At 49.5% G+C, this 26,448-nt stretch overlaps 2 protein-coding genes and 1 non-coding gene across 4 annotated transcripts in view; 2 read left to right on the top strand and 1 right to left on the bottom strand.

Annotated features, from left to right (window-relative positions):
* The window catches only part of PTPRU (protein tyrosine phosphatase receptor type U), an 85,353-nt gene extending 80,546 nt beyond the window's left edge, over nt 1-4,807 (bottom strand). For both annotated transcript variants that reach the window (XM_022551923.3, XM_089897425.1), the window contains exon 1: nt 3,774-4,807. In XM_022551923.3, coding sequence (XP_022407631.2) covers nt 3,774-3,846 — 73 coding nt within the window. In that variant the 5' untranslated portion in view covers nt 3,847-4,807. The remainder of the gene's footprint in view (nt 1-3,773) is intronic.
* A 4,899-nt stretch (nt 4,808-9,706) lies between these two features.
* MECR (mitochondrial trans-2-enoyl-CoA reductase) overlaps nt 9,707-26,448 on the top strand; it is a 37,353-nt gene continuing 20,611 nt past the window's right edge. The window contains exons 1-3 of the mRNA XM_022551972.3: nt 9,707-9,944; nt 23,536-23,633; nt 24,098-24,229. Of these exons, the coding sequence (XP_022407680.3) occupies nt 9,724-9,944; nt 23,536-23,633; nt 24,098-24,229 (451 nt within the window). The 5' untranslated portion in view covers nt 9,707-9,723. The remainder of the gene's footprint in view (nt 9,945-23,535; nt 23,634-24,097; nt 24,230-26,448) is intronic.
* Nucleotides 11,478-11,581, top strand: LOC115803884 (U6 spliceosomal RNA). The gene has a single exon (XR_004024685.1). It is a non-coding gene; the product is annotated as a U6 spliceosomal RNA (small nuclear RNA).

Below are 26,448 nucleotides of genomic sequence, written 5' to 3' on the forward strand. Positions count from 1 at the left end.
CTCATTCTTTCATGCTGGGTGTTATTTACTCAGCGGGAGTGGGCCAGGCCTTGTACCTGGCACTAAAGATTCAGAAGGAAACTAAATACCCAGTCCCTGTCCCCACAGAGCTCATGTAAGGGAGAAAGGACAAATAAACTGTAATTACAATAATTACGGTGTTATGGAAAACCCTAATCAACCCCCACCCTCCCTTTTTAGGCTAGAAGGGGGAGTAACCAAGGAAGGCTTCAGAGAGGAGGTGATGTCTAACCTAAAATCCTAAGGAGGAGCAGGAGATCACCCAGTGAAGAGGTGGTGTTAGAGAGTTCTGGGGAGAAAATATAGCTTGTGCAAAGGCCCAGAGAGGAGATGGCAGGAGTGGACATTTAGTGGGTATTAGTAAGTGGGTTAGACTGGCCACAGCATAGGATGCAAGGCAAGTAGTGCAAAGCTGATGGGACTGGACAGGCAGGCAAGGGTTAGAGCAGGCAAGAGGACATAGCAGGAGGGACTTAACCCAGGAGGTAATGGGGAGCCTTCAAAGGGTTTCAAACCAAGGTTTCAAACATGTGTTTTAGGAAGATCCCTTACACTATGGAGGGAGGGGTGGAGGAAGGGGCTGGAGCCTTCCTGCCTGTGAAAGATGGATGAGGATGGAGAGAAGGGGACAGATGAGAGAGATCCTGAGATGGCATAAAGGTAGGATGCATCAGGATGTAGGGAGAGCAGCTTGGAGGAGGGAGGGGGTTAAAAGACAAAGGAGGGCACAAGGTACACCAGCAACTCTAACTAACCCAGCCCTGCATGAAAAGCCACCACCCACCCCATTCTAGCTTAGCTGATGAAGGCATGGAAGGATGGCAGTATGCCTGGAGCAAGCAGGGTGTCCCCCTGGATCTTCCCTGACACCAGAGCTAGGACGGAGGCCGTCCAGGAGCTCAGCACCCACCCCCCACTCTGGCCACTCACACATCTTCCTGCTGAGTCCCTCCCCCACCCCCAGGGAGAAGGGCCAGCTGCCCAGACAAGCCTTTATTGCCCAACCTGAAACCACTGGGCAGCCTCTCCCTCATTCCTGCTGTCCACAACTCCAGCAACCAAAAGGACAAAATGAGCTAGAACGCAACAGAATAAATTACTGCCAGATTTGCATGGCTCAGAGACATCACCACCCACCCTCTGGGGGGGAGGGAGACTCAGGAGGCCTTCAGGGAGCTGGGCTGACTCTAATCAACGTGGGGACAAGGGGAGCTCACACCCCTTCTACTAAGGGCTTCTGAATTAAGCTCAACAGTAATAGCTACAGGTGCCAGGAACCGTAGAAGTGAAGTGACTTGCCCAAGGTCACAGGGACAGCATGTGGCAGAGACAGACTTGCACCCAGGTCCCTCTGGCTTCAAATCACAGTCTCTGGCTCTGTAGCAGTCCTCAAAACCATCTTTTGTTCCCTGGCACTCACAAACAGAGCTTTAGTTTACAATCTACCAAGTACCATACACCTTCATTATGAAGCCCACGGGGCAGATGAGAAAACGGCGGCCCCAAGAATGGAAGTAACCCACTCAAGATCTCACTCCCAAACCTCAGTCCTTGACAGTCTCCCCTACTGGCAGGAGCTAGGGCACCTGAGGGTTCTTGGAATCAAGATGATGGTGGCAGGAATGGGGGAGCATGTACCCTTGGTTTGATCTCAGGGTGGGGGAGGGAGGCAAAGTTGCTGCAGGACAGGGGGAGGGATTGGGGGAGGATAAGGAGGGAGGTCGCCTTAGGCGTCCTCTCGGGCACCAAGCGGTCAAAGCTAAAGCTGTGCGCGATGGCCTGGGACCGCTGGGCCCGGCAGAGCTCAGAGCCAGTGGCCAGGGCGGCTGCAGGTGCCCAGGGAGCTCCGCCCGAGGGAACGGAGGGAGCAGCGGGGCAGCGAACGCTTTCGGGAGAGGCCAGTTCTCGGAGACCGGCGGCCTGAAGGAGTCTCTGGGGCCGACGTGCCTCTGCCTGTGTCTTGGCTCGGGTACCCGTCTGGGGCATCTCCCCGTTACTCAGCGCCCCGGGTGCCAGGCTGAAGCCGCCCAACTGGAGGGGCTGGGGGTGCTGAGGCCACCACCGGTAAGGGACCGGCCACCCCCGCCCCAGGGGAGGCATCGGGCGCAACTCAGCAGAAGAGGGCCGCAGTCTGGGATCCCAGGCCTCAGGGTAGGATGGGGGGTTGGGAAGGGGGTGGACAGACACACCAACACACACACAGACTACACACGGTCTACAGCACACACGGGTACACAGACACAGCTTTAGATACACACATTCAGAAACGCTATCACACGTACAATTACACACACACACACACACAGAAGCCCGGAGACACACGCTCACACACGTACACTCACGGCCGTCCCGGCCGGCGGGGAGGCCGCACAAAGTTGCGGAGTCGACTGAGGGGGTGTCCCGGGAGACCCTTGCGTTCGCGGCGCCCCCAGCGCGCAACGGGAGGGGGCGCCGTCCGTCCGCCCAGAGCCAGGCCCGGCCCGCCCGGACTCACCCCCGCCCAGCTGCCCTGGAGCAGCCACGGCCCGGCCCCCGCAGGAGCGCCCGGGCGCCCGGCCTTACCCTCCCGCCGGCCTCGGCGCGCCCCGCGGTCCCCCGCGTCCGCCACCCCCCCGCGCCGGGCCCTCCCCAGTCCCGGGCCGGGCGCCCCGCAGCCCCGGCGCCGCCTCGGATCTGCCGCCAGCCAGCGCCGCGCCGAACTTGCGAAACAACAAACAGCCCGAAATGTCGGAGTCGGCGGCCGCCGGGCCCCCATCCCTCCCTGGCGAGCCTCAGGCCCGGCCCGACCCGGGAGGGGAGGGGAGGAGAAGGGAGGGGGCGCCGCCACGACAACTTGTTCCGGGCCCGCGCGCCCCACACGCACACCCGAGGGACACACACACACACACACACACACACACACACCCTGTCACCGCCCCCTCGGGCGGCCCCGGGCCCTGTGCACACAGCCACGGCCCAGGCGCGCACCACACTCGCAACATTCCCGGACACGCAGCCAGCACGCACGAACACACTCACATCCGTTCCAGACACGCTCCTACACACGCATTCCCGGCACATTTGGCATTCACTCGGACCCGCGCAGCCCCCCGGCGGCGCACACCACCAACCCCAGACACTCCCACACGCACACATTGCGCACACGGCGCACGGACACACACGTTCCGGACCCGTTCCCACGCCTTCACACACGTACACGGATCTCACAAGCACACACACCGCACACGCGTTCCCTGCTCCACACGCGGGCAGAATCCACAGAGCACTCTTCGCCCCACGCAGAACACAAACACACGAGCCATTCTCGGACACACAGCAAGCAACACTCCGGGCTAGGGCACACAAAATGCCCACAAATGCAGCGCATTAACAGACACAACTCCTGCCACACAACCAAACTCAAATGTACAAACAACAGGCACACAGTCCTACTTGGCCCCACACACACTACACAGTGGCAGAGACACAAGACACTCAGCGCACACCCCATGCCTCCTCGATGCACACAACATTCACCTCAACATACTCGTGGACACACAACACACACAGCACCTCTTCTTGCACATAACTCAGGACACACACCATTCGCAGGCACACAACACCCCGAGCACACGATCGCACATCCCACACTCAGACACACAGGGAGCAGGCTCGCAACGTCCGGTCACCCAACACTCCCACTTTCTTTCGAGCTACGCCACGGGCGCCGGGGGCTCCGCGGGGCAAGCTGGGTCCGACCGACTCGCGCTTACCTGCCGGAGTCTCGGTCTCGGGCGCGCAAAGCTGGAAGGTGAGCGCCAGGACGAGAGCCTGGGCGCGGGCCATGGTGCGCCGCAGCCTGCCCCGGGGGCCCGGCGCGGGGGGCGCAGCCGCCGGAGCCCGAGCCGGGCCCGAGGAGAGCCAGAGCCGGAGCGAAGCGGCGCGGCGCGGAGCGGGACTGGCGCCGAGTCCAGAGCGGGAGCCCAAGCAAGCGGGGCGCTGACGTCAGGCTCGGCCGCGCGTTCCTCGGTCTCGAGGCGCCCCCTGCTGGCAGCAGCGCGCGCCGCTGCCCGGTTCGGTGGCCCGCGGCCCTGATGCGCCCCTCCCCCACTCCCGGACCCCCTGGAGATCCCGGGCTGGGCCCGGACGCCCACCAGCCTCTGCACCCACCGGGCACCGACATTCTTAGGTGAGCAGGTCCACGCCTCTGCTCACTGCCCGCGCCTAGCTCCCACACAGCTCTCCAGGACAGAGACCAGGGACACCCGGCCTCTCAGTCCCATCCAACGCTTGAATCCCCTCTACCTAGATCCCGTCAAATGCGCATCCATACATACCTCCAAGGACAGGGAGCTCATCACCTACCAAAAGCGGTGGTGGGGTCTTTGGGAAAGCTAGCTTTTAACGTCGTTCATAGTATTGCTTTACCATCCTTTTAAAGTTCATGAGATCCGTAGTGATGTCCCCCTTTCATTTCTGATATTAGTAATTTGTGTCCTCTCTCTTTTCTTCATCTGGCTAGAGGCTTATCGATGTATTGATCTTTTCAAAGAACCAGCTTCTGGTTTGGCTGATTTTTCTCTATTGATTTTCCATTTCACTGATTTCAGCTCTAATTTTTGTTGTTTTCCTGCTTCCTTGGCATTCAATTTGCTCTTCCTTTCCTAGTTTCCTAAGGCAGAAGCTAGTTTAGACGACCAATTGCAGATCTTTCTTCTTTTCTCATATATGCATTCAGTGCTATAAATTTCCCTCTGTGCACTGCTTTCCCCACATCCCACAAATTCTGATAAGTCGTGTTTTCATTTTCATTCAGTTTTCATTTAGTTTGAAAATTTAAAATTCCTCTTGAGATTTCTCCTTTGACCCATGTGTTATTTAGAAGTGTGTTAATCTCCAAGTATTTGGGGATTTTTCAACTCTCTTTCTGTTATTGAATTCTAGTTAATTCCACTATGGTCTGAGAGCAATCACTGTATGATTCTTTTCTTTTAAATTTGTTAAGGTGTGTTTTATGGCCCAGTAGGTGGTCTATCTTGGTGAAAACTCCATGTGATCTTGGGAACAATGTGTATTCTGCTATTGTTGGATGAAGTAGTCTTTAGATGACCTCTATATTTAGTTGATTGATGGTGTTGTGGAGTTCAACTATGTCCTTTCTGATTTTCTGCCTGCTGGATATGTTCATTTCTTTTTATTTAGTTGTTTACTTATTTATTTCTGGCTGCGTTGGGCTTCGTTGCTGTTCATGGGCTTCTCTAGTTGCGGCGAGTGGGGGCTACTCTTCGTTGCGGTGCACGGGCTTCGCCTTGCGGTGGCTTCTCTTGTTGCGGAGCATGGCCTCTAGGCGTGCAGGCTTCAGTAGCTGTGGCATGTGGGCTTCAGTAGTTGTGGCATGAGAGCTTCAGTAGTTGTGACTCACGGGCTCTAGAGCGCAGGCTCAGTAGTTGTGGCGCATGGGCTTAGTTGCTCCACAGCACGTGGGATCCTCCCAGACCAGGGCTCAAACCCATGTCCCCTGCATCAGCAGGTGGATTCTCAACCACTGCGCCACCAGGGAAGTCCTATGTTCATTTCTGACAGAGAGATGTTGAAGTCTCCAACTGTAATAGTGGATTCAGCTATTTCTCCTTGCAATGCTGGCTTTCAAAAAGCTCTTCCTCTTTATGCCGTGAAATCTGCCCCCCTCACTGACTCTCATTGATTCTAGTCTATCCCCTGGATACACAGCTTAAGTCCATTTGGGCATCTGCCCAGTGTAAGCTCTTGTACAATGACCACAAACTAGTTGTCCATTAGTACATAAGACCAGGCACCTTCTATGTGCTTCACCCACATAGACTCATTTAATCCCCACCACTATTATTCTCATTGCACAGTTGGGAAACTTAAGGTACAGAGAAAGAAAGTGACTTTTCCAGGGTTATGCACAGCGTGCAGCAGCACCAACATTTGAATCCAGGCCGTCTGGCTTGAACCGAATAGAAGCTGAGACCTGTCTTCCATATGGAACACATCAACGAACACTGGATACTGACTCATCTGTTCAACACTTACTCTAAGCCGAAGTGGAGACATAAAACAGACAAAAATCCCTACCCTCACGGAGCTTATATTCCAATGGAAAGACAAGAACAATAAACAACCAAAAAGAGCAAATTCTCTGGTATGTGAGACAGTAATATACTAGAGAAATGGGGGAGAGAAACAGTAAGGGGGAAGGGAATTCTTGTAGTTTTAAACAGAGTACCTACTATATGACATATTCATTATGTGTCTGCACCTCTACAACATGAGCCCCCTAAGGGCAAGGACTCTCTCTTATATCCCACTGCTTGGTGTCTGGCATGTACTCAGCACTAAATATTGAAGGGGTGATTAGATAAATGAATGGATGTAGACATGGTTCTTGCCTTCATGAAGCCTACATTTTAGGGGGAGAGACCAATAGCAAACATGCAGAGAAGAGACAGGAAGGATCATCCAGAAAAGGAAACTCAAGGAGAAACATCTGATGAAAAAAAGAAACAACCAAGGATGCTGCTGTTTCCAGAGGACCCTTGCAGGAGCCTCATGGCAGGAGTTTACCATTGGTCCTATTTGGGGGGATGTGGAAACTGAGGCTCAGAAAGCATAAGGCACTTCCCCAAGGTCACACAGCTAGTAAATGGTGGGCTCAAAGCTCAGACCTAGATCAGACTGATTCCACAGCCCTCTGCTCTTTGTGCAGGGGAAGACTATGGGCAGAGACTGTGATGGAGGGAGAAAAGGAACACAAGTAACAGATGGACAGATGAAAAGAGAACATTCTGCTCCACTTGAAAAAGACCACAAGCTTCTATAATCCTTGAGAGAAGAAGGAAGGGAAACAGAAAGTCTTGGCCTGGAGTCACTGGCCCAAATCTAGGGAAAAGGAGATGGCACCACAGACAGGGCCAGGCCATGAGGAAATTCAATCACTTTCAACTCATGGAATATTCATGACACCTACCCTGTGCCAGCCCCCATATTGGGTGCTGGTGTCATGGAGATGTGCTAAACATGGCCCCACTCTTGCCTGGAGGGGGAAATGGCACATAAATAAATAAGAGACTATGTCCTAAAGGTCATAACACCAGTCCAAAGAAAACACAAAGGCAGCAGGGGTTAACTCAGGCTGAGGGAGTGGAAAACAACATCAAAGAAGGGATATCTGAACCTGGAGTTTCCTAGACAGGCAAGGCAGGGAAGAGCATTTCAGGCAGAAGGAGCAGACTGAATAAAGGCACAAGACATGGAAGTACTGGGAAAGGCGGGTGTCAGGTATGGTTGCATCATAGTCTCTACATGGCCCAATAGCAGGAGATAAAGACAGTATGGAAGTTGGGGTACAAAGGGTCTTAAATGCAAGGCCAGGACAATTGGGCCTGAACCTTTCACTCAGTGGTTCTCAAACTGTGCCCCTGCAGAAACCCTGGTGTTCCTCAAGCCAAGCTGAGGCATCCTACTGTTGAATTAAAACCACAGCCATATTTTTCTAATTTGCAAGAAGGTAGATTAATTACAATGAGTAGAAAAGTTTTTGTTGTCATTTTAAGGTGTTTTTCCTCCATATATTTTTCTGAAGAATTTAGAACGTGTTAGTAGTGTGAGAGAATGTTAGAATTAGCACAGAATCATAGTTTTGTTTACAAGTTTAATATATCAACAGTTCAGTGTTCTACAAAGAACTGTAGTTTATGGTTCTCCCTGAGTATTGAGGAATCATGGAAGGACTTTAAGCAAGGGAAAGACAAAATCTGGTCTTTCTGTTAGGAAAAAAAAAAGTCATTCTGGAAGCCTGAGAAAGAAGGAAGTGGGGAGAGGAAAATAAGGGAGAGAATCTCAGGAAGAAGGTTGACACAGTTCGACCGAGAGCTGATGTCCTGGGCCTATCAGGATGGACAGGGGACTAAGTCCAGCCCCCAAAGAGGAAGACCTGCTGGGTAATTCTCCACGCTTCCTGGCTAAGATGCCCAGGAAATTCAGAGGAAACGATTTAGTATAGAAGATAATGTCAACAGCTCAATGTCACCTAGGGAGTCTTCCAACAGAAGTAGAACTGTGGGTCACTGTGAAAACAGAAGATAGGCAAGACTGGGTATTTGTGTGTGTGTGTGTGTATTGTGGGGCCAAGTCTTTCTCCCACCATGGAACACCAACTTTCTCTAATAATAAAAATAAGTACAAACACTTTTTAAGCATGTACTATGAGCCAGTCTAGATGTTTTACATATGATGTTTCTCATTTAATCTTTACAATAACCCCCAGGAACATTTATCAAATGCTTTCCTGTGCCAAACATTGTGCTAAATGCTTCAAGTGAATAATATCTCACAACAGCTTTGAATCAGATACTATTATTTCCTTCCTTTTACAAGTAAGGAAGTGGAAACACAGAGAGGCCAGGTGACTTGTCCAAGATCAAATGGACTTGTCCAAGTCCAGTGGCAGAGCCAGGACTCAAAGCCAAGTTGGCTAGAATGCAGCACGTGCACTCTTCATCATGACATTTTCTTTTCTTCCTCAGAGGAAAGGCTCTAAGTTGGCAAGTTTGGGGTCAATAAAATCCAATGAAAGGAATTCTTCCTTATCCTTTGAAGTCCTGATTCAGTGTTTCTCAAGTTTGTTCCCCAGGCCACCTCCATCAGAATATTCTTGAGAGCTTCTAAGAAATGTAGATTCCTGGACCCTTCCCCAAGATTCTAACTCAGTAGGTCTGAGATGAGACCTCAGGTGAGTTTCATGCATATTGAAGATTTTGAGTCACAGGACCAGCTCCAACAGCACTCCCTCCAAGGGTGCCCACCCCCACCCCAATCCCAAAACACCTCTCTCCTTCAGACTCCAGCAGTGCCCTCTGTCATGTCCTAATATTCAACTGGGGTGTTAGTTACGCTCATGTCTTCCTTCCACTAATAATATGATCTAGCATCTTTCTTGGGCTACACCTTTTTACCCATTGTCCCATTCAATCCTACTGCACCCTGAGCATTCTGAGAGGGGGCTCTCCTTCTTATGATTCCTCCCTTGTAATCTGAGCACGCTTGGCATTTTACAATGTGCTATCCGGTCCATGACAACATTATTCTGTTGTTCTATCCAATTCTTACAACAATCTTGAAAGAAGTATATTAGCCCCGATGAGAAAACTGACTCAGTTTCAGTCACTTGCCTGAGATGGCCAAGGTAAGAAGTGGAGGGTCTAGGATGTGAACCTAAATCTTCTAACTCCAAACCCAGTACTCTTGCCTCTATATCAGCTTACATACATCTACTCTACTTGGTGTAGGGAAGTAAGCTTTGCCACCCTATGCTAGCAGAAGACAGCGGGGATTAAATGAGATAATGCCTTAAAGGGCCTGGCAGAGTGAACGCTCAAATGGTGGGGAGGAGGAGAAACTGAGGCCAGAGAAGGTGAAATGTCTTCCCCCCCAAGTCAAACACCAATCGCAGACCATAGACACAGCCTTAGGCCAGTATCAGACGCTCCTTGTTAGGAGTTCAACTCTGGCAGGCTCAGAATCTCCGAGACTCCCTTGAGTCCCTCCACCGACCAGTCCCTCCACCGACCAGGCCTCGCTCCCCAGTCAGTCTCACCAAGCGCCACCGCGCGGACCGCGGAGGAAGGGGACGGCCTTCTAAAAGGAGCAAAGGGCGTGGTCACGCGACGGGGCGGGGCGCAGACGCGAGGTCGCTGGAAGATGACGTATCTCACAGCGTCCGGCTCTGAGTTAACCGGAGGGAGCATGTGGGTCTGTGGGGCGCTCTGCTGGGCGCGAACCCCGGCTCAGCTGCGGCGGCGGCTATTCCCCGCGTTCCGCCGCCGGCGGCCTGCTGCCGCCGCCTTCTCCGCATCTGCCGAGCCCTCCCGGGTCCGGGCGCTGGTCTATGGGCACCACGGGGACCCAGCCAAGGTCGTCGAGTAAGACACCGCGCCGAAATGGGGCAAGGGAGCTCGGGTTCCTGGAGGGTTTTAAGATGGGCTGTGGAAAATGGGGACTGGAAAGGGAGGGACAAGTCCCGAGGAGGAAGGCAGCGAATAGGACCGAAACTGTAGCCCAGGGCGTGTGTGGTAGCTCAGAAAGTCGTTGCTTGGAAGTTGAAAACCCGAGAGGCACAGTTATAATTGTAGTAATGGCTGACGTTCATTGATCCTGTACTGTGTGTCGGGCAAGCCCTGTGTAAATGGATGCTCTCATTTAATCGTCACAACAACCTTTTGGAGGAGGTACTTGATTTAGCCCCGTTTTGCAGATGAGAAAATGGAAGCATGGGAAGTAAAATCACTTGTCCAAGGTCACACAAGCCAGTAAGTGGCAGAGTCGGAATTTTTGAACCCCGGTCTGTTTGACTGGCCTACGTGAGTTCCTACGCTCTATTATATTATGGAAGGAATTTTCAGAACTTTTTCGTCCATTTGGATCTTCACATCTCAGAAAGTAGGTCAGAGAACATTGTTTCCGTTTTACAGAAGGCAGGGGACTTGTCCAAAGTGATATAGCTAATAAAGATTGGAACAGAGACAGAGATCCATGGCTTCTGAGTCCTGTCTCGTGTGATTTCCTCTCCACTGCGCATGTACCTTTAGTTAAAAAGAGATCCTGTTTTGGAGCCATACAGACCTAAGGTCAAATACAGGCTCAGCCTCTTAGTAGCTGTTTGATCTTGGACAAGTCACTCAGCCCTTGTTACTTTTATGATTATGTCCTAAAATTCTGTTGGATCTTAACCCATGATTTTCACATGTGGCTCATAAAAACAGTATGTGAATTTTCAACGATTATAAATCTGCACATAAGCGATTATAGTCATTCAAAAGAGCTAGTAGGGTCACTAGTGGCGCTAGGGCAAAAGCATGGGTCTGGAATCAGAAGACCTGGGGTCAAATCCTTGCCTCCCTGTCCTAGCTGTGTGTGTTTGGCAAGTTACTGAGATTCTCTAAGCCTCAGTTTCATCACATTTAAAAATGGAGACAATGTAGCCATAGCTCATAGTGCTAATCAGCTGTAATAAAAGGAATGCTCTTCGCCAGAAAGCACCTGCATACTCTCTTGCAGCCCCTTATTTCCAACTCTTTGATTCCTAGCAAATGGTTTGATTGTTTTCCAAAGGTCAGGCCAACAAGGAGTTATTTTCATGATTAAAATACAGGCTAGAGGGCTTCCCTGGTGGCGCAGTGGTTAAGAATCCGCCTGCCAATGCAGGGGACACGGGTTTGAGCCCTGGTCCGGGAAGATCCCACATGCCGCGGAGCAACTAAGCCCATGCGCCACAACTACTGAGCCTGCGCTCTAGAGCCTGTGCACCACAACTACTGAGCCCGCGTGCCACAACTACTGAAGTCCGTGCTCTACAACAAGAGAAGCCACCACAATGAGGAGCCCGCACACAGCAAAGAAGACCCAACACAGCCATAAATAAATAAATTTATTTTTTTTAAAAAATACAGGCTAGAGTGCTGGCTTCAGCAGCACATGTACTAAAATTGGAACGATACAGAGATTAGCATGGTCCCTGCACAAGGATGACATGCAAATTTGTGAAGTGTTCCATATTTTTACTTAAAAAAAAAAAATACAAGCTAGGTGTTTTGACAGCCAAAGGGGTTAAGCCTCAGATAATTTCACAGTCATGCACTCAGCCTAGCCACATCCACCATTAGAGCAATTGAAAAGAATGTTGAGAAGACACGTCAGTCAATAAACCCCAATTTGTATGTTGATCATAGGCAATAAATCACCATGTTGGGAAGACAGCTCCCTGAGGATTGCTGTAATGAGTTGGTAACGTTCTGATGAACACTCTTTTTCCAAGAGTGCACCCCAAACAGGAACGATGTAGTGCCTCTCTCACAGGCTTGTCATTTATGCGTCTGGTGCAGGACCTGCCACAAAATAGGAGCTGCAAAAACGTTTGTTGAATCTGAATCTAATTTCTGTAATAAGTACACCTTTTATTGAGTTCTGTGGTGATGAGGAAGGCGTCTCCAATGTGCAGGGACCCTGAGAAAAGGCCTGGGAAGGTTAGGCAGCTGAGTGCAGCTGCCTCCTGATTGATTCCCTCCCCTTGGAGAGTCAGGGAAGCTAGAACAGACCGGTCTGGTTGCAGATGCCACTTAGGGAAGAAAGACAGCTTGTCTCCTTGTGTGGGACCCTGATAATTTCCAGGAAGTTCAAGACGTGATACTTCCACGAAGCATTGTATTCAAGCTTGGCCTCACATCTCAGTCACCTGTGGCACTTATGGAAACTATGTATTCCCAGGTGCCACTCCCGAGGTACGTAGCAGGTCTAGAACAGCCCTAAACATCTGAGTTTTTAAAGCTCTCCAAGTGACTCTGATGCCTAGGCCAGGGTTGAAAACCATTGCCCTGTGGATACGGATTGTCAGGCACGCAGTAATTCTCTCTGCCCCTGAAGGGCAGCTTTCCCTCCTGACCCAGATTCAGGTGACCTGACTTGATCGTGTGTGGACTGAGGCCAGAGGCTGGGATTCTCTTCTTTGTAGTCATGTCTTAGGTGGTTTAGGGTAACCACGCTGTCACAGAAAGAATCAGGTGTCCTTTAAACATCCTGGTGACTGGATGTGTCAGGTTACACCAGGTGGGGTCATGGTGTCTGAGCAGAGTCCGAGCAGAGTATTCCCCGACCTGCTGTGGTTTGCGATACTTGCACTGTGGGCGGAGCTCTGGGAACAGCAGGGAGGGAAGGAGAAAGAGTCTGCTCAGATCTGAGAGGTTGCAGAACTCCTCAGAATGAGGCCTCCAGGGACCTCCTGTTCTTGTGTCAACATTCTGAATGTCCCTCTCTTCATTCCACTTGGCCCCAAACATTCCAGCTGTTCTCTACTAAGGCCTTTTCCTTTGGTCTCTTAGAGTTTCTTTCTTTTATGCCCAAAATGAATCCCCTAAATAAGCAGTTGGGCCTTTTTCATGTAAAGAATTGAACTGCTGACCTAAATGAAGCAAGACTGCAGGAGAAAATTACAAAGATGGGAGAATTACAAACATTCCAGAACTTTCAGAGGTCCCCATGACCATCAGTCCTCATGCAGAGTTCTGGATTCTCTATGACATAATTCCAAGAAACTCCAATGTCCTCTTTCCTTTTGTTCCTGGAAGTCCCATTTTAGAACTTGATGTTCTCTGGATCTTGTAGTAAAAACAGCTCTCATTTATTGTGTACCTACCATGAGGCAGGCATTGGGCTAAGTTCTCCACGTATATTATGGATTTTAAGAATCACAGTAGGGGCTTCCCTGGTAGTGCAGTGGTTAAGAATCCGCCTGCCAATGCAGAGGACACGGGTTCAAGCCCTGATCCGGGAAGATCCCACATGCCACAGAGCAACTAAGCCCGTGTGCCACAACTACTGAGCCCGTGAGCCACAACTACTGAAGCCCATGCACCTAGAGCCTGTGCTCCGCAACAAGAGAAGCCCGCGCACCACAACGAAGAGTAGCCCCCACTCACCGCAACTAGAGAAAGCCCGCGCGCAGCAACGAAGACCCAGCGCAGCCAAAAATAAATAAATAGAATAAATAAATTTATTTTTTTAATTAAAATTTAAAAATAAATAAATAAAAATCACAGTAACCCAGTTTGCTCATTGCTATCACCATTTTACAGATAAGAGAACTGAGGCTCAAGACACTTGAAAGTCACTTGCCCAAGATCATACAACTAGGATGTTCCTTCTTTACTAAAGGTCCATGATATAGACATAGGCCTGAAGAAACAATGACAGTCATCACAAATGTTTTTTGAGCATGAGATGGAGTATAATACTGGGAAGAAGGTAGGTCAGAAGAGAAGGGGAAATTCTAGGTCATTCAGCTGACCCCAAGTCTCTGCTCTTCATAGGAAGCACAGCCCCCTCCCCACCCCCAGGGAAGATGGTAGGAGTGCTATCCTCTGTCTCGTCCCCTTTTCAGGATCCTGACACTTTCATAAAACAGCATCCTAGTCATCATGGCTTTCTCACCTGCCTGCTGCTAGCACAGAATGAAATGAAGCTGTGAAACCTTTGGACAAATACCCTTTCTGTCTTAGCCAGATGGAATTTGGGGGAGCATGTGGTGGGGACCCAGGTTGTATAGGTGGTGAGTTCTCACTGTAGGGCACTGTTTACTCTCAGGGGATTTCTTCTTTTTTACGGTTGATGTCAGTGTTTAAAACCAAAACTCTGTGCAAATGACTTGGTTTTTAAACCAGAATTACAGTCCTTTGAAAAAAAATTTAGCATTCTGGTTTGGCACCCTAAGAACTGGGATTTGTTTGCTTGTTTGTCTCCTGGAGCTATTTTCTGTGGTCATGAATGGAGGAGAGGACAGAACTCATTGTGCACCTACCATGTGAACCAGCATTTATTCTTCAAGGGCCTACTGAGCACTAGGTGCTGAAGGTGCAGAGATTGATAATCTGTGGCCTTTTCCCTCAAGGAGCTCACATTCTAGTCCAGGAGATGATCCAGGGGGTAAGTGCTATGATATCTATGTTTAGAGTCTGTGGACACCCAGAAGATGAGCACCCGACCCTACCCCCTCGGGGTGGTCAGAATGCTTTCTCTGAAGACATGAGATCTAAGTTGAGTCCCCCAGAAGATCAGGTGAGCCATATACAAGGAGGGAAAGTAGAAGAACCTGCATGGGCAGAAGCCCAGAGGGAAGAGAAAATGTGGTGTGTCTGACTAAGGAATATTTGTTGGGCGCCCTCATATGTGATCTTTGAGGGAGGAATCTGTGGCAACAGGCTCAGAAGGGACGAGCCTGAAGTCGCAGGATTCAGACTCAAGCTGGATTTCACATCCTGTGACACCGTTACATTACCTTCCCTCTTGACTTCACATGACGTGGCCGGGTTTGGGGCCCAGCCCTTCTACCCTCTTTTCCTCATTCTTTCCTCTGAGGGTGAAACTTGGCAGCACACCTCTGAGGGATTGCACCGTAGGCCAGGGCTTTCCAACGTGCAGAGTGTCTGGGAGGAAGTTCTTATCATCCGGCCCTCTCCTAGCAGCTCCTGCAAGCACGCTGGTGTGATTCCAGGTCTTTCCCACCCTGGATGGCGTGGGAAGGGTCTTCATTTTAGAGAAGGAAAAGCAAAGATAACATGAGGCTAATCTGTGGCTCAAGGTGTGTCATTGGGGACCACCTGCAAGAGCACTGGCCTGGCTTGTAGTCCCACCCACGCCACCCATTGTTAGAATGAGGACATCACTCCAGTCTCCATTCTTTTCAGTTTTTTTTGTTGTTGTTTTGTTTTGTTTGGGGGGGGTTATTGAAGTATAGTTGATTTACAATGTTGTGTTAGTTTCTGGTATACAGCAAAGTGATTCAGTTATATATACATATTCTTTTTCATATTCTTTTTCACTATAGATTATTACAGGATACTGAATATAGTTCCCTGTGCTATTCCATTCTTTTCATTTGTTTTTTGATAAAAGAAAGGGGTTGACCGAGGTCAGCAGCGGGAAACATGGGAATGCGTGCCATTCCCCCACCCTGTCTTCTGTGCCAGTGACAAATCTTCACAGCTCCCTTTTCTATGTACCTCAAAACCCACACACCTCTTTGCCTCATTCTCCCCAAACAACACTTTTTCCTGCCAAGACAAGATGAGGCCTCAGCACCCTTCTTAACATTATCCTGCAGCCATGGAAATGGTTCTGAGGTTTGAGTCCTCTGATCCAACAATTGTCCAGCTCCGACAAGTCTGTGAAGCTGAAGCAGGTGTTGGACTGCCTGCTCGCCAGTGTTTGCTCCAGGGAGCAACGATGTGACTTGAAATAAGGGGTCCTGGGCACAAGATTTCACCAAGGGCCCCCTTTGCCATTGGTTAGTTACACAATCAGAGGCCCAGCAGGCAGGGACTGCATGGTCATCGTCCTACCCATCAAAGAGAAAAGCAGCTGCAGGCAGGGCCTCTGCCCCCTGCTGTGGCCCAGTCGAGCTCTCTGAGGCAGCAAGGAGAGTTAGGCCTCAGCAGACTAAGCAACAGGCTCTCTGCAGCTCCCTTCACGCAAGCTTCCTGATGTTAGCAGATGTAGAATATTATGGGGCTTGCAACCTTTCTGGTAATCTTAGTTGAGGGAAGTAGGAGATTGAGAGGGTAGGGAGAGGGTTTCTTTGCCAACCCTGGGTAGAAACTTGCAGAAGTTGCCATCTGTCTCTGATTCCCTTGCATTCAAAGCGATTGTGCTGCAGAACAAAAAGTCCTGAATGGTGGGAAGGCAAGATGACTTGGAGGCAGAGAACCCGGAAGAGGCGCAGGGAGGAAAGCGGGAGTGTCCGCACACCACAAAGAAACACAGAACCCGTGAGCTTTGCCCGGGAGAGGCAGAGAGCCCAGGACTCCATGAGAAGCCCCCCAGCTGTGGCCACCAGCATCCCCTGCTTCCTCCACAGTTGCCCGGTTGTGCCCTGCTTATTAACGATTAATCAAATGCCCAGCACTTCACTAAATCACAGAAGGTGGCTTGTTTGTGACCACGGGGACTGCAGACAGACCCAGGAGAGCCACGTAAGACATCAGCTACCTTCCCCCAGTGCTCTGTGATGGAACGCACATTCTTGGCTCTCTGTAATGAGCAGAGGAGAAAGTCTCCGTGGCCCATGACAACTCTTCCTGCGCAAAATGACGAGGGACCACTTTGAGGTGATTGAGTGGAAGATGCAAGATAAGTACAAATGGTTGCTAATTAAATGCGGAAGGCAGGAAAGATGTCTTAGCAGAGCTGGCCGATGCCCGCCTTACACGGCCAGCATAACTGAGCCAGGCCCCAGAGTACTGGCCTCTTTTTCCCCCCTCTCAAAAGGCTCTTTCTTCTGCCTGCTTTTGTCTCCCTTGTAGTTCATATGGCATCACAGGTGTACAGCCTTTGCCTCAAAGGAGCCATTGTGACCTTATCCAGTGTGGGATCTGTCGAATGAAGGCAGAGGCACCCCTCCGAGTCGCGTGGCACCACTACTCACGGGAAGGGACTGAACAGTCTTGGGAAAGTGTCTTGAGATCCAGCCAGGCTGTGTTTGGGTGCCTCCTTTGCACTCCATAACACAGCCACCAGTTCCTTTGGTGAGTTTAAAGCAAAAAAATACAAGGAAGAAATTGCTATCATTACACCCGAGGTCCAACTCTGGAATTCAGACTCGGCCCGGTTTTCCTTCCTGTCTCGGCAGAATGGTATCCTTGACGACGCTGTTAGAACTGTCTGCAGGAACAGCAGTGTCTAGTATTGATGGCATTCCGTGGGGCAGGCTGGGGCTGGTCTTCCTGGTGAGACGCAGCTGGACCAACACACCTCCCCCTGCGCAAGCAGCCTGCGTCAGGCCCGGCCCCGCCCTCACCCACCTCTGTCTGCAGCTTCAACTTTCCGTCTCCTGCCCCACTCCCCTTCCCTCCCACTTCTGTGAATTTCAACTTGTGCAGAGCAGCTAGGCTCCCAGAAGACAAAGAAGAGAACTGGGAGCAGGCTGCAGCCCAGTGCAGCACTTTTCAAGCTGCTGTCTGGGGTACTCAGTGTGCTGTGAGGGAAGTGTTCTCAACTGAGTTAACTCTGGAAACTCTGGGTTACACAAAGCCACGTGGGTTTCTTTACTGGAGGACTTCTCAGAGCCTTTATGACTCTAATGTGCAGTTTGAATCTTATAAAGGGAGTTTAGTAGGCAGCGTTTCCCAAAAGTATTGGACCCCAGGGAATACCTATTAATATCTCCCAGGACAGAGATTCCACACACACAGTGTAGGGGATGCCGGCTTAGTGTTCGACAGTCTGAGCTTTGGAGTCAAGCTTGAGATCAAGTCTTGCCACTTACTAACAGCTTAACCTTGGGCAAGTTACTTAACTTCTCTGAGCTTCAGTTCCCATCTGAAAATTGGGGTGACAACACCCTCCAGACAATTTGAGGACTCAACAGCATCTTGTATATGAACGCTAAGCACAGTGTCTGGAGCTTTAATTGTCCAGCCAGGCCACCCAGAATGAGTTTATCCACTATCCCAGACTCCACCTACACGCAGCTGACTCACCTCTGTGTGTCCAGCGCAGAGCACCCTCTGCTCCATTCCGTACTGCAGGCCACCTGCTTCAGGCTTCAGATGTGACACCTTCCTCCCCACTCCAAGCCACTCTTCTTTCCTCCTATCTCAACATCCAGTTGCCCAAGCCTGGGAGCCATCAAAGACTCCCCAGCCACCCCCATGGAGTCAGTCGCCAAGTGATATCAATGCCACTTTTTATTTAAGAGATTCCAGGTTATCAGATCCTTCTCTCCATTCCCACAACTCCAACCTAGACTGCACCTGTGCCTGGCCTGCCATCAGGTCAGATTCTTTACCATTCCCTCTGGCAGGAAATCCTTCGTTTCTCTCAGTCCACCCCATAAGCTCCTGTTTATCCTTCAAGCTTCAGCTAAGATATCACACCTTCCGAAGTCCCTTTGGTAACCCTTTGCTATCCCTCCGGCTGGCCACACATTCAGTTGGCTTTAGCACTACAAGCGCCCTCCCAGTGTTTCCACATGTGAGTCCCCACGCCATCAATCTCCTGGGCAGGAGATACTATTTTTTTCATCTTTAAAGCCCTTGGCACAGTCCCTGGCACTTAGTAGGACTGTTGATAAATATTTGTTTAATTAAATTTACTTGAATTTTCCGAAAAGTTGCCGTCTTCCTTTGAGTGATTCATTGATTTTTTTCAGAGGTATAGCCAGCTGTTTCAAAGGTTTCCTTGGATATTCCCACCTCTGACAACAGCTAACATTTCTTCAGCATCTACTGTGTATCAGGTACTCTAGCAAGTGCTTTATGTCCATTAACTCACCTAATCCATGAGCTGACTTCTAGTGTTCTCCCATTCCACAGATGAGTACTGTGAGGTTCAGCTAGCTGGTCAATGACTGAGGTAGGATTCACACCCAGGACTACCTGTTTCACTCCAAATCCATGTTCTACCCTTCATCTATGAACTGAGAGCTACCTGTATTCTTATCCTGACCACGGCCATCTAGATTTTTAAGAATTACAAACGTACTGCAGATTTGATCTGCACTCTCCTGTGAGGAAACGAGGCGGGTTTTTGCTTAGATTGAACTCCCTTAAGGACAATCTCCGTTTTTATTTGTACCCATTGTTCAGCGGTATTTTCCTAAACAGCCCAGGACCAGGGATAGCAAGTACCAGCCTCAGTAGCTAAGTCCTTGGGGTGTGAGTCCCTCCCCTGACTCCCTGACTGTTGCTTTTGTACCACATTTTCTCACTAAAGAGGAAAATGGGACAATTTCTTTAAGAAGCATTCTCCAGCACTGTTGTGGTCCCAGATGCTGTGCCGAACACTGAGTTAAGACTAAAAGTTCTCTGCCCTCCGTGAGCTTACAGCCTAGTAGGGAGACAACACACATTCTGACTTTAAAACTCAGTGATAAGTAAAAAGTACCCTGAACTGAGTCTGAAAGACCTGGATTCAAATCCAAAGTCATATCTGCACTCCAAAATCCAGAAAGCTCTGAAAACTAGCAGTTTTGTTTTTTCATAACTCATTAGGAGGCGAAACCTAATCTGGCGTGAAGTTTTTATATGGTCACTGTTCAACCCACGTAGTGTGAATATTCCTACTTTTTGCTTCAGAAACAATGTGTCTGATGGGAGTGCTGCCTATCCCCCAGGGAGAGGTGCAGCTAACACGCGGGCCTGAACTCTGGAGGACATCCGGCTCCAGGAGTTGGAAAAGGAATGTGAATTTATGCTTTGTGATCAGTTGAAGAAAATGTATGAAAAGACTTCATAAACTAGATGGTCTTAAATGGCATAGTCACCCCCATCTGTGTAATGGGAGCACTGAGGGTGGAGCAAGTGATTTTTTTCAGGGCCAAGAAGAGGGTCAAAAGATGCTTTAGGGGACAAAAAAACAACCCAATCCAAAAATGGGCAGAAGACCTAAATAGACATTTCTCCAAAGAAGATATACAGACTGCCAACAAACACATGAAAGAATGCTCAACATCATTAATCATTAGAGAAATGCAGATCAAAACTACAATGAGATATCATCTCACACCAGTCAGAATGGCCATCATCAAAAAATCTAGAAACAATAAATGCTGGAGAGGGTGTGGAGAAAAGGGAACACTCTTGCACTGCTGGTGGGAATGTGAATTGGTTCAGCCACTATGGAGAACAGTATGGAGGTTCCTTAAAAAACTACAAATAGAACTACCATATGACCCAGCAATCCCACTACTGGGCATATACCGTGAGAAAACCAAAATTCAAAAAGAGTCATGTACGAAAATGTTCATTGCAACTCTATTTACAATAGCCCGGAGATGGAAACAGCCTAAGTGCCCATCATTGGATGAATGGATAAAGAAGATGTGGCACATATGTACAATGGAATATTACTCAGCCATAAAAAGAAACAAAATTGAGCTATTTGTAATGAGGTGGATAGACCTAGAGTCTGTCATGCAGAGTGAAGTAAGTCAGAAAGAAAAAGACAAATACCGTATGCTAACACATGTATATGGAATTTAAGAAGAAAAAAAAATGTCATGAAGAACCTAGGGGTAAGACAGGAATAAAGACACAGACCTACTGGAGAACGGACTTGAGGATATGGGGAGGGGGAAGGGTGAGCTGTGACAGGGCGAGAGAGAGTCATGGACATGTACACACTAACAAACGTAAGGTAGACAGCTAGTGGGAAGCAGCCGCATGGCACAGGGATATCGGCTCGGTGCTTTGTGACCGCCTGGAGGGGTGGGATAGGGAGGGTGGGAGGGAGGGAGACGCAAGAGGGAAGAGATATGGGAACATATGTATATGTATAACTGATTCACTTTGTTATAAAGCAGAAACTAACACCATTGTAAAGCAATTATACCCCAATAAAGATGTTTAAAAAAATAAATAAATAATATATCATGACAAAAAAAAGATGCTTTAGGGGAAGTAAAATTTCAGCCAGGTCCTAAAGGGTGAGTTCAATTTCTCACTTTGCAGAGAAGCTGTGGAAAAGGAATTCTGGGCTGAGGGAAGAGCGTGTAGAAAATGTGCAGGAAAAAAATGTCTTTAAGTAGCTTGAGCACGTGGACTCTGTCAGCTTACAGAAAAACTCTGATTATCTGTCAAACTGCAAGAGAGAAGCAGTATGGATGATATAAAGGGGCAGCTAGTCCACAATCCATTTGCTCTGGGCAGGATTTTTCTCTGGAGGGCAGACTTACATATGTGTTCACAGAGAAACAGTGCCGTCTGGGCTGACGCCTCCCTCCTTATCCTGGTGGAGAGGCTGTGGAGCCCTCCCCCTGGCCCCCAGCTCCCCAAGCAGGCCCAGCAATGGTCAAGGCTGCCCACTACTCCAGGCTTCTCTTGCAGCCCTCTGCGTGGTGTGGGGTCAGCCGTTCACCAGCCGGCTTCTCTAGCGTCAGACTGCCAGGTTCAAACCATATCAGCCACTTACGACTTTTGGTGGCCTGAAACAAGTTATTTATTGCGCCTTTGTTCCTCCGCTGTAAAATCAGAATAATATGAAAGCTCACACGGAAAGCACTCAGCTGCGTGCCTGACTGGTACATACTCAAACAGTAGTTATTATTATTACGAGGACTCTCCCTCCTCCAGCTATGTATAAATACATACATTCCGGGCTTCCCTGGTGGCGCAGTGGTTGAGAGTCCACCTGCCGGTGCAGGGGACACGCGTTCGTGCCCCCGCCCAGGAGGATCCCACATGTCGCGGAGCGCCTGGTCCCGTGAGCCATGGCCGCTGAGCCTGCGCGTCCGGAGCCTGTGCTCCGCAACGGAAGAGGCCACAACAGTGAGAGGCCTGCGTACCGCAAAAAACAAAAACAAAAACATACATTCCTTAATACTTAACCTAAAAGGGAAAAAAAAGCCCTTTCTGTATCCTCTCTGCCCTGGTCATCAACTCCTTCCTAGTTAACCATTTTCTGTAGAGAGTGTTTTTATTTTGATTTTTTGCAGCTGTTTCTCAATCATGGCAAAGCATGGCCTCCCTTACTTTGGTCATAATCCAGTACAGGGATTCCCAGGTTGGGTCCCCAGGGGTCCTCGTAGGCAGTCAGAGGGATTCCCATGCTCATTTCAGGTACTGGTTTAGAGCAAGGTAAGTAAGAGAGCCAACTCTTAAAGTGGATAAGCCCCACCCTGACCAATTCTCTTACACTGCGTAAGTTTCATCATCTCCAGGAGCCTTCATTTCCTGCTTGATAGAATGGGAATAGTCATACTTTCATCACAGGGGTGTTACATCTTAGATTATGTGTTTAAAGCCCTTAGCACAGGTGTGTTATACCTGGTGTATAATAAACACCTCACAAATGCCTGCCACAATTATTACTACTTAGTACAAGCGATTTCTTAGAAATCACACTTTTACCCCAAGTGGAGCCTCAGGTATAATTAAAAGATCAGATTTCAGCAGGAAGTGGGTGGAATTACATCAGCTTAGTGCAGTGACACTGTTGCCTAATGCTAAGAACCTCTGGTTGGCTTTTATATCTGCCTTTGGTGAGTAAAAATAAGGAGAATTATTAACAAGTACATTTGGGCAGAGAAAAGCACTGCAAACATGAAGTCTCAGAGGTATGGAGAGAGACAGAAAAGGAATCTCTGATAATTAAAAGTCATGAGGATCCATTGGTCTAATACACTGATCAGTCCTTTCTGGTTGGAAGGTCTCCTTTTATTAGAAAAAAAAAAAGCAGCACATGGGCATTGCCACTGGGCAGGTTTTACCCATTAACCAACATTCCAGTGGATAAAGATGTTAGTCCCCTGATGTCTACAGCACACCCACTGTGAGTACTCTGAGTTACCACACAGGCTTGAAATGGGAAGAGCTCTTGGAAGTGATCAAATGCAAGTGGGGGTGAGGGTGGCATCACCCCCATTTTACAAATGGAGAAACGAAGGCCTAGAGCAGGGAAGAAACCTGCCTGCGGTGACGCAGCCATCCTGTGATGGAGTTTCACACCTGAGGCCCGCAGCTCTCCATCCAGCATCCTTTCTGACAGACCAGATCCTCATCCAGAAGGGACATCCTTCCAGGGGGTGAACCACAGTCACCCAGGGAGTTCTTTCCCAACTCCATGGGCCATCTCTATTTCCCTCACCACTTGGGGTGCCCCTTATCTAGAGATTCTGATTCAGTAGGTCAGCCCTGGGGCCCGAGAATCCATAATATTAGTATACCAGGTGATTCTTAGCATCGCTAACCACTACTAAACAATGCCCAAAGGAGTTTTAGCTATTTTCTGCGCTAGAGTGGGTGGTGGAGTGGAAAGGTCACTAGGGACTTTCCATTTGCAGTTAATGAGCATTACTCTGTGTCCTGTACTAATTCCTTATAGCTCCTCTCTTTCTTAACCCTAATTCCTGGGCACACAATGGCAGCTCAAAAATGTTGCCGCCTGACCTACTTTGGGGAGATGATTTGAGCAAAAGACTCCCTGGCTAGCCTGGCTGACATGAACATCTCTCTCTGGCTTTGTGCTTAGACTGAAGAACCTGGAGCTGGCTGCTGTGGGCGGATCAGACGTCCATGTGAAGATGCTGGCAGCCCCTGTCAATCCATCTGACATTAATATGATCCAAGGTAACCTTGGTTTCTGTGGCTTATGTTAATTGGCTTTTTTGCTTAGCCGCCACCTCTGTTTCATTCCTCCCCAGGTGTGGGTGTGAAATTCCTGTGATTTGCAGCAGCTGTTCTCCAGATGAGCCGTCTACAGGCCGTGTGAGCCCTCTCTGGCCTCCCCTCCCTGGAATGTGAGGCTTTTTGAGTTAGGAAGATTGCAGCGGGGAGCAAACCAACCCTTGTGAAGTGTGCGATATGCTGGGCTCATTTCCTACATTACCTTATCTAATCTTCATAATAACCATGAAGCTGAGGAGTATTATCCCCCTTTACAGATGAAGAAGCTCGGGCTCAGAGAGGTTGGTTAGTTACACAGCTGGTCAGAGGCAGAGGCCAGAACAGGCTGAGGTCTGTCTGACTCCAAAGTCCATGCTCTTTCACTGCCCAGGCTTCACTGGATGATGCTCTGTGCTCTTCTCCCTTAGGAAATTATGGCCTCCTTCCCAAGCTGCCTGCTGTTGGAGGGAATGAAGGTGTTGGACAGGTCGTAGCAGTGGGCAGCAGTGTGACCAGGGTGAAGCCAGGAGACTGGGTGATTCCAGCGAATGCTGGTTTGGGTGAGTTTCTCCAGGTGTCTGCAGCTTTTTGTTGTTTCAGATCCTATTTCACCCGCGAGATACACGTCCGTTCGTTGTCTCTGTAAGTAAACAGCACAGGGTTTATTATTAAGTCCATATACCCACCTCCAGTGGGGATGGAAGCTGGACCAGGAGAGCGGCAGTTCTGTTTCTTTTGCTCAGGAGGTGATACACCTGCTCTCATCACTGTGGACGCATGTTGATCGGAGCTATGAGTCTCTGAATCCCTACATCCCTAGGGAATGTAGGGCGCAATGGGGAATCAAATAAGACAGCCCCTTCCCCCCAGGAGGTTAAAATCTAATTGAGGTAATCTCCAAACCAGCAACCTCCATAAAGGGAGTGCTGCAAGTTCACAGGAAGCAGAGGGTACTTCTGGCGACTCCGTGTGAGAGAGACACAGTCTTAAGGATGACAGGGCTTCATGGAGGAGACTTCATTGGAAGGGACCTTTGATGGATGAATTTTGGTAGGTAGAGATGCGCTCCAAATTGTGGCATTTAGAGGAAACGAAATGAGCGAAGACACAAGGGTGAGTTTGGGAAATGGAGGAGAACCCACTGTAGCCACAGAGAAGACTGCAAAAGTGAAGGGGAGGCTACAGAGCAGGTGGGGCCGCCTGCGGAGGGCCTGCGGAAGCCACGCTGAGAGTTAGGGTTTTCTGTGACATGTGGTAAAGAGTCTTTGGTGAGATTTGTGTTTTCGCACCTGGTCGTTTTTGAGGCACAAACATTATACAGATGGATCCTGACAGGAGCCACAAGAGGGAAGCAGGGCTGACATCCACCCCATTGGACATACGAGGAACTGAAACCTAAGAAGAAGCCCTTGTCCAAATGCAAACAGCTAACTAAAAGGAGAGCCCCTTGGACTCCTGTCTCCTCCGTTTTTCCCGCTACACTCCAGTGGGAGGACCCTTTGGGTTATAACTTGCAGAGAGTCAACTCAAACTTGTTTTACCAGAAAAGAAGTTAATTGGTTTGTGGAACTGGGAAGTGCAAGAGATGGAAGGCCTCAGGCACAGCTGGATCCAGCAACACCAGTGCTATGAGACCTCTTTCTCTTATTCTCATTAGCTCTCCAGTGGGATCTCCCCACACAGTGATATAGGAATAGCAACAGATATTGACCACTCCCTTTGTACCGGGCACTGTTGTGAGCACTTCACCTATATTTACCCGGTCATTCCCACAACGTGACGTAGGTACTGTTACCGCTCCCATTATGCAGATGAGACTACAGTAAATGTAAAGGGTTAAGCAGTTTGCCCAAGGCCACCCAGCCAATAAGTGGTGGAGGTAAGATTCAGACCCACTCTGATATATACCTTTCATAGATGGCCACCAGCAGCCTGGGGTTTACATCCTGAGAGCAAACGAAGAAGCATGTCCTCCACAATGTGTCCAATACAACCATATCCATCCCCCAGAAGGGCTCTGACCAGCCCTGTCTGGATCCTTGCCCATCCATGAACCTATCACTAGGGGGTGGGCTTAGGCCACTCCAGTTGCCCTGGTTGAGTGTCTTGCCAACCTCTGTGGTACAGAGTGAGGCCTTGTGGTCGACAGCCCCAGAGGTTAGGAAGGAGCAGTTCTAGAAAGAAAAATGTACCAGGCAAGAGAAGACAGCACCAGGAGTCTACTAGAAGTTCTTTCCTTCTCTGAGATCAGGGAAGTGCCAAGAATGGCCCCACCCTCTCCGAAAGTCCCCTGGCAGTGAAAGAGCACAGCCAGGTGAGCAAATTGAGATCTGTAAGGATTCACTGGATACTGACTGGTGCTTCGGGCCAGCCCCCGTGCAGAATGAAGGGCACACAACGTGGGTCAGACACAGTCTCTGCCCTCAAAGTGCTCTTGGCTGGGAGTGGGGAAAGAGCACTTAATACAGTGCAGTGTAATGAGCGGTGTGATCACAGGATGAACACAAAGGCAAGAGTTCCCTATCTTGGGAAGCATTAGGAAAGGCTTCTCAGAGAAGTGATGCTTGAACTGGGTCTGGAAGACAGTAGAAGTACAGCCATGGGAGGAAGGGCTTCCCAGGCAGGGAATGCGGCATGGGCAAAGGTGTGGTGATGGAGAAGGCGGGGCATCATCACACTGCAGGTAGCTCAGTATGGCTGGGTCATGGGTGGATAGGGAGAAGGGAGAAGAGGCCGGAGGGGTCGGCTGGGACCTGGTCGTGCAGGGCTCGCATCCACA

This window comes from Delphinapterus leucas, chromosome 1 (assembly GCF_059928025.1).
Source record: "Delphinapterus leucas isolate spDelLeu-1000000601 "Yukka" chromosome 1, BTC_Dleu_Yukka2, whole genome shotgun sequence".
NCBI lineage: Eukaryota > Metazoa > Chordata > Mammalia > Artiodactyla > Monodontidae > Delphinapterus > Delphinapterus leucas.